At 35.1% G+C, this 13735-nt stretch overlaps 2 protein-coding genes and 1 long non-coding RNA gene across 3 annotated transcripts; all 3 read left to right on the plus strand.

Annotated features, from left to right (window-relative positions):
* Positions 1-1741: 1741 nt before the first annotated feature.
* On the plus strand, positions 1742-10559 carry LOC124443995 (lipopolysaccharide-binding protein-like). The gene is made up of 16 exons (XM_046994563.1): positions 1742-1950; positions 3266-3377; positions 4086-4214; positions 5094-5167; positions 5449-5536; positions 6042-6105; positions 6177-6240; positions 6337-6428; positions 7109-7285; positions 7560-7622; positions 7947-8114; positions 8771-8838; positions 9138-9180; positions 9627-9696; positions 9835-9911; positions 10108-10559. The coding sequence occupies exons 1-16, from the start codon at positions 1746-1748 to the stop codon at positions 10183-10185; spliced, it is 1572 nt and encodes a 523-aa protein (XP_046850519.1). The 5' UTR covers positions 1742-1745; the 3' UTR covers positions 10186-10559.
* On the plus strand, positions 4366-4783 carry LOC124444004. Its single transcript, XR_006947788.1, has 2 exons — positions 4366-4518; positions 4686-4783. It is a non-coding gene; the product is annotated as an uncharacterized LOC124444004 (long non-coding RNA).
* Positions 10560-11029: 470 nt separating the features above from the next.
* LOC124443502 (serine incorporator 1-like) lies at positions 11030-12943 on the plus strand. Its single transcript, XM_046993954.1, has one exon. It carries the CDS (start codon positions 11636-11638, stop codon positions 12941-12943), a length of 1308 nt encoding a protein of 435 aa, XP_046849910.1. The 5' UTR covers positions 11030-11635.
* The last annotated feature ends 792 nt before the right edge of the window (positions 12944-13735 follow it).

Raw genomic sequence — 13735 nt, forward strand, 5'->3', positions numbered from 1 at the left:
AAATTGCGTCATGCTATTTTGGGCTGATATCTACAAAAGTGATTTTGTGAATTTGTGGGGGTTTCCCTGTTCATTTTTATTGGAGAGTGATTGTCAGATTTCGCATTCTTTGTTTTTGGCGACTTCTTTATAAACTTTGTCAAACAAATGCCATCCCCTTAACTTACGTAAGTTTTTTTGTAAATTCAATCAAATACAACAAAGTCGATGAACATATTTGAACTAGTTGCGACAATTTCACATTTTAAAGTAGCTCAGACAATATGTCGAAACAAGGGTTATGTACGGTAATTAATCAAGTGTATGAGTTTCAAATTTCATATTATGATATTGTTTTTGCTACTCCCAATGAGAATTTGAGAATATGATTGATGTGCAGAAGTTGTTTTCGATTTTGTACTACCAACTGAATGTTTTTATCAAATCTATGTTTATAAATCGGTGTACAAAGTAAAGCTTGCCCATACAGTTAACGTGTAGCTCCTAGTTCCTGCGTGGTTTTGTTTTTGTCTTTGTGTAAATTGTACGCATGTGCTGTTCATGTTTTGACCTTTTGACCTTTGATGATTGAAGTGTAGAGGCCATGTATTTCTCATGCTGTTATATCAATATTGAGGTCTACCCTGTCTGGTGTAGATGTATTAATGTTTTCATGCATTTTGCAATTTGTTTTATGTTCAAATGCATCTTAAATGATGCATCATCAGTTGGTCTCAAGAACACACATTTGCTGAGAGGGGAGGGGAGGGGGGGCAGTCGGCGCGACCTCTATCTTTTGTGAAATATGCATAATAATTCGATCAATAAGCTGATAGAGGACGTGAAAAATTGCTGACACTAAAAAGTTGGTCCCATCTTCCAGAACGTAATACACCACTCCACAATTTTCAAGTATGTGCGCCCCTGAGCGTCGTCTCTCTTGAAATGACAATTTTTTGTCAAATGTCGTTTCTTATGTCCTTTAAAAAGGACGATGTTTTCAAGTTTTGATCTGGTCTTATAACAGCCCAAGATATATCTAATGATACATTTTCCTAACAGCACCATCATTGTTAATACAAGATTTGAATAGTTTAGGACTTAACCTTAAAAAATTAGTGCGATATTTACTTTATTTCAGCTTATATCATGTTGTTAATAATAAGTTGACTGAGCTTATTGCAAGTAATGCTTTTAGTGGGGCACCTTAATCTTGTTTTCTATTTCTCAACTTAATTATGACGTATAATTAATATATAATTATGACTTTGACTCATAATTATGATTTATAATTTATGATTTATGATTTATGACTTATTGTGACATAATTATGACTTATAATTAACTTGATTAGGATTTTGCCTGACGATGACCTTGAAAGGAAGTCGAAAGGATTGCATTCACTTGCTTTCTCTTGTTGTATACAACTCAAATGCTCAAATTTTTAGTTTAAGAAACGATGCTATTGGGAAATGGGAACGTGTTTTATTATAAAAAACTGACAATAATCGTGGAAGATATTATATGATTTGAAGCATGTTCGTGAAGCTTGAATACACTCATATGACTCAATTCAATGTTTTAATATACTTGTTTCCCTAAAAAAAACAGGTTTCTATGTAAATCCCTGCTTGATTTCAAAGAACTACGTCAAGAAACCGAAGAAATCATTCGTTTTGTATTAGCCAATGAAATGCTTAGTTTTGTTTTCAATTGCTCTTTCAAATTAGATTGCTCACATGAGCATAGCATATTTATTGTCTGAGATGCAAATTAGTAATAAGCTGTTTTCTGCTATTGTGAACTTTCAATCACATGTGAATATCATGTGTTTCAGTCCCGGCTCATACCAGAACAAAATGGCAACCTGTACATCGGTTCTGATTTTATATCTATGCTGTACATTTATTTCGGTTGATGGTACCAATCCTGGTATAATAATTCAAGTTACCAATAAAGGTTTAGCCTATGGTAAGTTATTGTGTCTGTGTGTGTATATCAGCACATGTATTTGTAGCGTTCATGAGCTGTGAACAAAGTTAATTCGTGTTAACTTCCGTGCTCTGTATGATGGTAAAAGCTTCTTTTACACACTTAAATACAACTTGAAATGAGAGGATTTTGTTGTGATAACTAGCATCCTCTAATGAGATAAGGCTTACTTCGTCTTATATTAACTATCGATCATATCGGAGCATTTTGAAGAAAAGTCCATGTTGTATTATTGATTCCATTCTTATCAAAAAGCCTCTGCAAAGTATATAAAGGTGCATGAAATTATAGATTAACACAAGAAAACTATGTGAATATAGGTGAATAATTATATATATTTACAAACAGTCTATTTCTGGTCTTTGCTTGATTGCAAATAGCATTGAGTAAAATCGGCGACGTTGAGTGAAGGGGTTCGGTTAAAAGCATCATGATCAAAAATACAATCTTAAACTTACGGAAACTTGCAATCATTGCTTATACCTGGTAATATTTTGACGTTTGATAGTTTCGAAACGAAAGAATATTTAAGGGCGAAGTGATATCCCTCCCGCAGTGTCAATGTTTGCTGTATAAGCAGTATATAACTATTCAGAATCTTTATTATTTTGCAATATATGTATTACCTTCAAAAAATGTTGTCATGTGTGATATAGCATGTCAATTTCGATTAAGTTTTGAAAGTATCCTAGTTGGTGCAGCTAATATAATTAATGGTTAAGTTTATTTGTTGAAAGAGAAACGCATCAACCGACTGCTGATTATGTGTCGTCGGTGAATGTCTCTTTTCGATTCTTCTAATGAAACTGCCAAGTCACTTGACTCTTATTCTACGTTTTGTGAAATGAACATATGTATACTGGCTAAAAGCTTCTCAAAAAGATCTCCATTTGCTGGGTGCAGTAAGCGTTGGCTTTTTCATCGAACCTTGCAATGACGTTGTGTTCTTCAAAAGCATGAATGTTTGAAAATTGGACTCGCTTTAAGTGGGGCATCTGTGTTTTGTTTTGTATTTTCGACAAAATCAACACTATCATTGACAGTAAAGTGTTTCCTATGGCAACGTTCTAGGTGGAAAGGTTTTACTTTCTTTATATAAAGTAAATGGTTTGAACCCGGGAGTATCGTTGCATGTTTGTAGATTTAGATCGTCGAGGTTGGAATAGTCCTGAGAAGGACTGTTTTTGTTGTTGTCGAAACGTCAGTCAACAACAACAAAAACAGTCCTTCTCAGGACTATACCAACCTGAACGATCTAAATCTACAAACATGTAACAAACATTTCTTCATATAGTTGATAAAGTTGCTACTGGAGTATTGATCGACAAATTAAAGACAACCACGGTTAAGGATGTTTCTGGAGACACCGATACTCCCCTTGGACACTTTGACTACGATCTAAGCAGGTAGTGTTTGTTCATTATCGATAGTGCTATGTCACAAGACAACGATTACAAACAATGAGTAATATAATTAAGATTGCAAATTTGAAGTTATCTCCGTTCCCATTGTGCAAATGTGAATCATGTATTAGCCTTATTAGTCTCTTTGTGTTTAACACAAGCTTTTTCGCCCAAGAAAAATGCAGAACTTGTTGAATAATGAATATCGTATTATGTTTTGGTCAATTTCCCATTGCTATAACTTAAGACGTGAAAGGACACATTTCTGAGAACCTAAGCAACAAACTTTCCGCGAAATCAAAAAATGTTTTTGCGAACCGAAGCACAACTTTTCTGCGAACCAAAATCAAATGTTTCCTGCGTATTAAGCCAATTATTTTTGGGAAACTAAACAATAAGTTTCCTGCGAAACCAAGCCACAAATTCTCTGCAAAACCAACACGAATTTTGACTTGGAAGGAAGGGGTTAATTTAAATAGCTTGTGATACAGTTGGACCTATTTATCGAAATTTAGAAACCAATCTGTCACAACTATAATAATCATACACCAATCCTTCATAATGACAACAAAGGCGTTTCTATCAGAAAATCAAAGTTGACTACTGAAGTAAGCTTACTGCGATAAATGTCCCAGTTGTTATATAGTTAAAAAATGCCTTGCAATTGGTAAAGGTAAACTTGTCCTAATGCTGTCAACAATGAATTTTCAGTATCCATTGTACTGCCGTCTCCATCGCCACGTCGTCTCTCAAAACAGTTCCTGGATTGGGCTTAAGCCTCTCAGCATCCGGTGTCTCGGTATCTTTCAACGGACACTGGCACTACAGAAAGAAGCATTGGTACAATGTTTTTCTTCTCTCGTTCTGTTTGTATTTCATCCAAGATAATTATTGAATGAGTTAGAATATTTACTCAATCAGAAACAAGTAAAAGCAAGAATACTCAAAAGAGCATAAAGCAACCACTGGCGTAGATGTTGTACGTGTCTACGATTTGGCTCATGTTATGTTTATGTATCATCATTAGCATTGTTTATTTTGTTGGAAATCCATTTTTATAATGAGTGAACACCGAAATATTTAGGTTGATACAAACGTGGAAAAAACGTTTAGCAAGAAGGTAGATATAAAGGTAAACATGAAGGTAGACACAGCCATTAAGGTTGACATGAAGGTAGATAAATAAAGGTAAACATGATATGAAGGTAGACTTAAATCCTAAAGATTGACACAAAGGTAAACATAAGGTAGACATAAAGGTAGACATAAAGACACTTAAAGGTTAGACAAAGGTGATAAAAGTATACAAAGGTAGACATAAAGGTAGACGTAAAGGTTAACACAAAAGTAGACCTAAAAGTAGTCATAACGGTAGACATAAAGGTAGACATAAAGGTAAACATAAAGGTGGACAAAAAGGTAGACATAAAGATAGACAAACAGGTAGACATTAAAGTAGACATAAAAGTAGACATAAAAGGAGACTCGAAGGTACACATAAAGGTAGACACATTGGCGTTTTTGACAATTTATAACAAAATAATTTCAACGTGTAAACGCCAAGTTACTGGTTATCAGTACGATATTAAATAAAATTCTCTTTACTCTAAACCTTTTCACAACGCCCAAAATAGCCCACCTTAAAGAGAATTAATAAGGTTTTTGCTGTGGTAAAACCAGACTTTGAATGTATGAATTGATGAAATGCCTTATATTTAGGCCCCACGTTAGCGACAGTGGTAACTTTGATATGTCAATTGATAGCGTCTCATTTACATTGAAAGTAAAAATTGGTATGTGTTAACCATTTGTATCAATGTTGGCTGTCAGCCAAACGAGCCCTTCATAAAAACCGATTCTGTAGACATGAGTAAATGTATTTGTTAATTCCTGTTGAAATTAAGAGTTTGTTTTGTTGTTTTTGTCGTTGTTCAAATTGTTCTTAATAATTCTCAATATCAAATTTGATTTGGTGGTATGTTGAGAGTTGGTCTATCATTGCCAATTGTTAAATTAACGATGAAGAATAAACTTGTCTAATAATGTAAAATGTATATAATTTTTTCATTCATAGGAGTCGACAAAGGTAAACCGACCATTTCCACGTCCTCTTGTACTGACAATATTGGTGACGTGAATGTCAAATTTCATGGAGGAGCAAGGTTCATTACGACTAGTTGTCACAGCAACACGTTTTGTTACTATTTAGCAACACGTTTTGTTACTATTTAGCAACACGTTTTGTTACTATTTAGCAACACGTTTTGTTACTATATAGCAACACGTTTTGTTACTATTTAGCAACACGTTTTGTTACTATTTAGCAACACGTTTTGTTACTATTTAGCAACACGTTTTGTTACACAGCAACATGTTTCGTTACATTCGTTTGGCGTTGTGTATATTACCCAAGTAAACTGTATATTGTTTTGGAAATCCTGTCATTCCTTCTTAATGGTTTTGGGTTTTTTTGATAAGCGCTTCAAATACGTCTAATTATGTATTAAGCTTTGCTCAATTGTTTACATAACTAACTGGTTAGTTTGTTGCATAGCATATTTCCGCTGTGTGTTCATATTGATTAGACCATTCCTACTATGGTTCATCTCTTGGACTTTTATGGTATCACAGCTTCATATAGTAATTACAATTATATATTTTACATAGTTGGCTGTACAATTTATTTCGACATAAAATTGGTGACTCGATCAAGTCTCAGCTAAATCCTATGGTAAGAGTTGGAACTTCCAACAGTTCTTACCTCTGAGAGCGTTATTGTAACTCGATGTGATACTGCTTTAGATTTGCGAGAAAGCGAGTAAGGCAATAAACGAAGACGCTAAATCGGCATTGGCGACATTTCCAGGTGAGCACGTCGTGTGAAATTTTGAATGATCTCATAGACCCAGCAATGAAAATTCTAATAGATCATATATAAATTTTTTGCTTGTACCATTTTTAGTGAGAAAACAGATCGATAAGTACGCTTTGATTGATTATTCTCTCATTCAAGCCCCATTGTTCAATGAAAGCTTAGTGGACATTTCCATAAAGGTTTTTGTTTTCACTCGTATTTAACAGTTACCACACTGATACAACATTTGCGGGGTTTCTTTTAGTTTTGATAAACGGAAGTATACCATTCAGTATATATACCAATGACCTTTATTTAATATTCGATGTAGTATAACGTATCTTGTGGTGGTCTGTGATGAAATCTTCTTTCTTTGTTTACACTAGACCCGTGCTTCAATTTTATTATTTTTAATCCTCTTTCAGTTTTATTACTACCGCTGAGTTGCTTGGAAGTGACAGTTCGTCCATGAAAACTTGCATAACCGTTCAGTTGTGTGTGTGGGGGGGGGCCCTGATTTTCCAAAGGGCACCAAGCTTCGAAGGAGGGTGGCGAATGAAAAGGAGGCAACATAAAATGTAGACAGAGCCCCGAAATTTAATTGTTGCCCAGGCCCCAATAATTTCTCTTCATGAAATGACATATTTAATCAGTGATAAAATATGAAAACGTTGTGATGTTATGGAAGATATTGAAAAAAGTTGTCACTTCACGGCGCATAGTTATTAATAGAAAAGGACTAAATCTAATATTTAAATTTAGATTTACAAATACAAATCAATTTACTTGTGAAAATCTCAATTGTAGTAGAGTGCTATGTTTTTGGTGGGGCATTCTAACCCGGAAAGCCTAAATCTTTTCTACTTTTTCTTCATTGTAGGGTGAGGTCATGTCGGCTTCTCATCCAACAGAATCTGGCCTTACTCCTACAGAGATAACGACCAATCAAACTTGCAGTAAAATGATTTGTATTTATATGACTAAGTACGTTGCAAACACCGCTGGACAAGTGTATTTCCAGGCAAATTTCTTCAAGATAAATGTTACTCCATCCGAGGTAATTTATACTTATGAATGAATAAATATTTTTCGATATACTTATGCATGCATGAATATTTTTAAATACTACATGTGCTAAATTTTTAAATACTAGTTATATTACTATGCATGCATGAACATTTTTTATTACTATTGGCTTGGAAATAACGTTTTCTATTGTATGCAACAAGTGAGTTGAAATCACGATTTCATTGTTTAAGAGCGTTGTGTAATGGCAATTGTACAGCAAATGAGTGCAATTTCTTTTCTTTTTATCTCATTTTAACTTTTAGGTTCCCCCATTATTCAAGTACCAGCTCAATACAGATTTGTTTAAGTTAATTGGGTTATCAGAAGTAAGTAAGCGTCCTCTGTTTTTATTTTTATTTTAGTGTTGGCTTTGGGTCAGATTGTCATGACAATAGTTTTTACATTTTAGATTATTAAGGTCAATGACTGCTATTCCTTTGTCATGTCCAATTTTACTACTGAATTTCTAATTCGAATTTGTTTTATCTTAAAAATTTAGCTGCGTGGCTCTGTAATTGAAATGAAGTGAAACATTATTAAACTTACTAATTCATAAACTGCATTTCCATCATCCAGTACATACCGTGTTTCCATGTATTTTATAAATTTTCACCACGTTCATTATTTCCAAAAGAATTCATTCAATTCAGGTGTATGACAAGTATCCCGATCGTCCGCTATACCTTCACCTTTACTGCACTCAGCCACCACGTCTTGCCATCAAATCAACTGGTTTATATGTTGCCATTTCTGGTAATGTTGAGGTCCTCGTTCTCACAAAGGAGTCCAACTTTGTCTTTTTGTTCACATTGGCCACGGTATGTAATTGAGAAGACCATGTGTACGCAAGTAGGGAGGGGAAGCTTAGTTTTAATGTTCTGTAATTTCATTAAATCCGTCTTAAATCGTGCTAAATTAACTAGTTTTTCCTTTGCCGAATGGAAATTTTGTTGCTTCAGTTCCATACGATGATCCAAATGTTTATAATAATAATTATTGTAGTTGTTGTAATATTCTATTCAGAAATGCAAAGAAAGGGGTTGCAACTCTTTATGACCCTCATAATTAATCAACACCACTTCATAGCCCCTATTTATCATAGTCCCAGGTTCTCTGATTATTGTCTTGATTATTTTCTATGGTGAATTGGTAAATCATCTCGGATGGTCTGAGGTAACTAAGATCAAACATGTTTGTCGATGTTGATCGTTCATGCATGTTAGTGCAGTTCAGAGAAGGACTGTTCGTGTTGATGTTTAGAGACGTTTAACATCCTGAGCGGTAGACATGAAAATGACTGTAAAAATCGAAGATGACTGCCGTAAAAGTATAGTTCAAACGTCAGTCAACACCAACACAAACAGCAACGCTGCTAGTCCTCCTTAGGATTGTATAAACCTGGACGCTCTACTTGTACAAACGTAACTCCTTAATTAGTCAAACTATACATAAATATCATGTTTGTTATCTGCAGAACATCACCGGCAATGGCGTTGCACAAGTCAATGAAACTTTGTTACAAGGATCAGTAAAGAATTTTGAGTGAGTGCAATGTGTCTCTCAAACAGACGTGTTCGCTGTCGAAGTTTCTTTTATAAAAAAGCCCTTTGATAATTGTATCTGAAGTTGGGCTTACCGTTGCACGCATGTGCACTGCAAAGTTTAGATGCGTGTTTGAAGAGCAATTTTTTTCATCAGGATTTACCTCATCACTTTATTTTGGTTGTTTGTGAAATAATTTTTGAAGAACAATACATTTTATCGAAGGGAAATTTCTATCTGAATATATAAACTAGTACAAATCTGTCAATGACTAATTTGGTCATAATTTAATTTTGCAGTGTCAAGTTTGCAGTTTTCAAATCAGCCGTTGGTGACATCAAGGTAACAAGATGCTTCATACACAGGAATTTAATATAGGAGGTTTTTTTTTCATAAAGAAACAATAAAAGTTTATGATAAACATTACTGACGAATTTGTACATATAGGTTATGTAACAATATCTCATGTTATATAACGACGGCAACACGGATGGGCCATGTTGTGAGTTTACACTAAACAAAACAGTGCCTTTGACACGTCCATACTCGGCCATTATTCACTACGGTACAACATACTTATATAAATACCCTCCCTCCCAATTATCGAGCTCGCAACAATACTATAAACACACAATAACAAAGAGTGCTTTATATATTAGAGCCATAAACAATCGCAACGATTACTTATAAACTGTTAATCTAAATGTTAACTCGTTCGCCTGGCGATTATCCAGAGGTGAATACGTTGTTGATATATATATATATACTGTTTGCTTTGTAATTTTTAGCCTCAAGTTGGAATCTTGAATATTCTTCTTCATCTTCTCGCCGAGAAAACCATTATCAAAATATTAAACGGTACGTGTGTTCATATTGCGGTAAGCGATCTCCCATACAAAAATAATTTCTTTGTTTTTTTTTGCTTTTTTTGAAATGGATCTTTGGTCGTACACTCTACATAGTTCAGTCAGCATATTTTAACATGTCACGTTTTAGAAAAAGGAGCAAAAGGCTTACCATTGCCTGTCGTTGATAAGGTTGCTTTGGAAAATCCTGAAATTGTTCTTGGCGAGGTAATGATACTTTTTCATATCGAAGCTTAATGTACATTGCAAATTATTACCAAAGCTTTATGGACATATCTTAGATAAAACAATAGTTATGTGTTCACTTTAATTCGATTGCGTAGATGAAATGCTGTTTCTGCTCATTTCCTTTCAACAGTTTTGCTTAAGACAGTATTCCAAAAATTCCATTTACGATTTTCAGAATTTCATTTCTTTCGACACTGATCTCAAGTACAAAGGATCATTAAAAGTCCCAGCAACGTTCCCTATTGTGGCATAAAGCTAAGTGATTTTGTTGTGGCATGAATGACGATCACTCGGTAAAATTTTTTAAAATTTTTTCTTATCAGTTTCATGCATTTAGAAATGCTCACGAAAATTTATTTCAGCTCATAAACTAAATTGTATTTTCATCAAAACTAAGTATAAGACTTAAGACTTGGACAAATTCGATAAAATGTACATGTTTAAAGTGCATGTTTTAAAGGACAAGCTACAACAGCTTGTTTTGATCAGATCCGGATCTTTATCCTCGAATTAAACACAAAAAAAACTTAGCAAAAAACAGGTATTAAATTTATTACATGAAAAGTAGAAGTATGAACGATTAAAACTACATGTGTTCAAAATATACACTTTTGAATCATTTGGAAATATGTGAACATCATTACGGTTAAAAAATCTGCTAAAATATGCTGTAGGTAGCTGTAGTTCTTCGTAACAGAACGTAGTTCTGGTTTGTAGTAACGACACCTTCGTGTGTGGTGTACATGCGCAGTTTCAACGTATTTAGCAGGTTAAGATCAGTGGTTAAGATTCTGTGTTATGTACAATCTTGGCCTTCGTTGGTGATAGTTCATCACGGCCAGCACGTGGATGAAAAAGATCAATCGTAAAGCAACGTTCCAAACATAAAATAGTATCCTTAAGGTTCTCAGGGACAATGATACGATAATATAACTGATAAATAAAATGGTAACTGTATTATGATCACAGTTCCATTGCAAAAATTCCATTGTAATTTTCTCACTTTACCTAATAAAGCCAAACTCTAGGTGTAATTTCCGAGTTCTGAGAATGCATCAGGATGCTTTCTATCATCAAAGGCAGCTGTGACAAGTTGCATTCAACCGTTTCAAAGCAAATATCGCAAATTCGTGTTTTAAACGTCCATTTCAAAAACCTTCATGACGGAAGAAGACAGTTCCTCAATTCGTTTCATGTTCTCGATCCTTCTTTCTGTGTATTCGGAAATATTCGCTCCAGAATCGACAAGGAGGGTAACCATCGAGAAATTCATCATGCGAAAAGCCAGGTCTAACGGTGCGAGTCCTTCGCAGTCTTTGGCGTCTACATCCATCCTGTTGCGCACATGCTATTATTTGAATATATGAAATATCTTATGAAAATAATTTCACAATTTGTTTTGACGGAGGTACATATTTTCATCAGTAAATTACGACCAGCTACACTATTTATAGAACAATATAATTAAATGACACAAAGCAGCTGTACCATGTAGACTGAAAACTCCGTGTAGAGATTCATTAAACAATAAACCACATGCCCGTATTGTGTGCAGTTTAAGTTCGAGCACTTGTTTTCGTACATGGCTGATTACTAAACGATGAAATATTTTTTTAATGGCAATGTAACTGTTTCATCGTTTAACGGAAACATTGAGTGAAAATGTCAACATGTGATTGATAATATGGAATATCAGACACGGCATGAAAAAGGGAAAACGAGTCTTTTTCGGTCCCTTGAAACGTTCAAAATTGACAAGAATTATTTATGTACTTTATATAGCAATTGTTCTATTTATTTGTATGATACTGTTAACTCCGCGAATCGTGGGATTGTTTCAAAGAATTTTCTGTCGGACTTTTAACAAAAATTTTTGCGAGGTGCTTGTCGGCTATGATGCCGTGTACAGGATTGGTTTTGCATTGGCTGTTTGGTTTTTTGTTTTGTCACTCCTAACACTTGGTATATCATCAAGTATTGACGAAAGAGCGCCAATCCAAAATGGATGTTGGTTGTTAAAGACAACGGGACTAATAATTTTGGCTGTCATTTTTGTGTACATACCACACAGCGAATATAATGGGGAAATTTGGTTATTTTTCGGCTTAAATGCTGCATTTTGTTTCATCATCCTTCAGTATGCGTTCATCCTCGATGCTTCAAACTATCTTTGTGTTGTGTATGAAGAAATAATCAAGAATAAGTCTTCTCCACACTCATCGTACATTATGGCTTCATTTGAAGCTGCAAAAACAGTCACAACGATTTTCTTGTTCAGCGTGTCGTTAACTTCGTGCATTGTATTCTACTTCATTTACGCATCTTTCAACCGATGCTTTCATAACTTCGTTTTCTTAACTTTTCACCTCATCATGTGCATTGCGTCATCGTTGATCTCTACACTTCCTGTTGTACGCGACGCCAACCCGCATATAGGCCTGTTTCAGTGCTCCGTCACATCGTTATACTGCACCTATGTGATGTGGTTAGCATTCTCAAGTGAACCGAATGCGAGGTGCAATCCTTCGGAGTCCCATCAATATCCCTCATCACCTGTGACGAACATTCAGACCTGGGTGACCCTTGTCACTACCTTCACTGTTTTTGGGTATATTAGTTTTCGAGATTTTACCCATGCACAGTTTTGCGAAGTTGAGCCGGCGATTCAGGATTCTGTGACACGAGATAAATCAAATGTTTCCAATGGAATGGAAGATACCCAAGTCCATGATGGTACAGCTGCAATCATCTCAAAACAGCTGACGCGAACGAGTAACGTCGTTTGCAATGGTTACTCGGAAATTTGTGAAGATAAAAGAAAGCAAACTTGTTCTTGGAAAACCAAAAATACTGTTGTTTTTGTTCAAGTAGTCAATTTACTAAAAGTCCTAATGAACGTTCACCTGTGGAATCCGAGGAAGGTTTGGCATGGGATGACACATTTCTTTCATCTGATGCATCTCACAAAGAAGAGAACTTTGCTTCAAATTTATTCCATTCTTCTCCAATAGAATTGAACATTGCAGAAAACAAGCATTTCACGCATGCGCAAAGAAAGTCTGGAGATTATGAAACTTGTTGCAGCCGTAATGAACTGGGCACACGTTCACCTCCACCAATGAATCATTATTGTTCTGCAAAAGAGCAAATGAATACATTTGAAACACCTGCGAGTGGGTTGATAACAATATTGAACGATGAGATTGATGGAACTGAGTACAGTTATTCTTTCATTCATTTGACGTTTACTTTAGCAACATTATATCTCGTCATGTCTATTACGAACTGGTATAGATTAGATGAAGGACAATATCTTACAGTGAGACTGGTGCGAAGCTGGAGTACGGTATGGCTGAGAATATCTGCAAGCATCTTTTGTTCGTTTATCCTTATATGGTCCATGGTTGTACCCCTGATGTTTCCCAATACATACCAGGATCTTCTTTTCTTTCAGTATTTGACATCGTTACCGCCATAGGGATCTCGCCCGAATTGTTTTGTTGACTCTTCCTGCTCCATTGTTCACTTTTTTATTTCATGTGCTCATTCTTCTACCATTTGTGTCTACGTTTATAACTCATTTTCTTATCCTTCTAGCTTATATGCTCACCCTTCTACATCATTTTGACTCGTCTATCTTATACATTCACTCTTTTAGCTCTTCCCTCTACTTTCCTAACACTTGTACTTCACCTACTAGACTAAAAACTGCCGTGTCGTGTCACATCAATTGTATGAAATTCAACAGTCGTTTAGGTTCATTGGATGGGGTCCTTGGGATGAATAAGACTAACAGTTTTTGA

The sequence above is a fragment of the Xenia sp. Carnegie-2017 genome, unplaced genomic scaffold (genome assembly GCF_021976095.1).
Source record: "Xenia sp. Carnegie-2017 unplaced genomic scaffold, XeniaSp_v1 HiC_scaffold_21, whole genome shotgun sequence".
NCBI lineage: Eukaryota > Metazoa > Cnidaria > Anthozoa > Malacalcyonacea > Xeniidae > Xenia > Xenia sp. Carnegie-2017.

Coding starts and splice junctions, on each gene's coding strand:
- LOC124443995 (XM_046994563.1), top strand. CDS start 1,746: ATGCAAATTAGTAATAAGCTGTTTTCTGCTATTGTGAACTTTCAATCA. Junction 1,951..3,265: donor CAATAAAGGTTTAGCCTATG/GTAAGTTATTGT, acceptor TTCTTCATATAG/TTGATAAAGTTGCTACTGGA. Junction 6,241..6,336: donor GGCATTGGCGACATTTCCAG/GTGAGCACGTCG, acceptor TACCATTTTTAG/TGAGAAAACAGATCGATAAG.
- LOC124443502 (XM_046993954.1), top strand. CDS start 11,636: ATGAAAAAGGGAAAACGAGTCTTTTTCGGTCCCTTGAAACGTTCAAAA.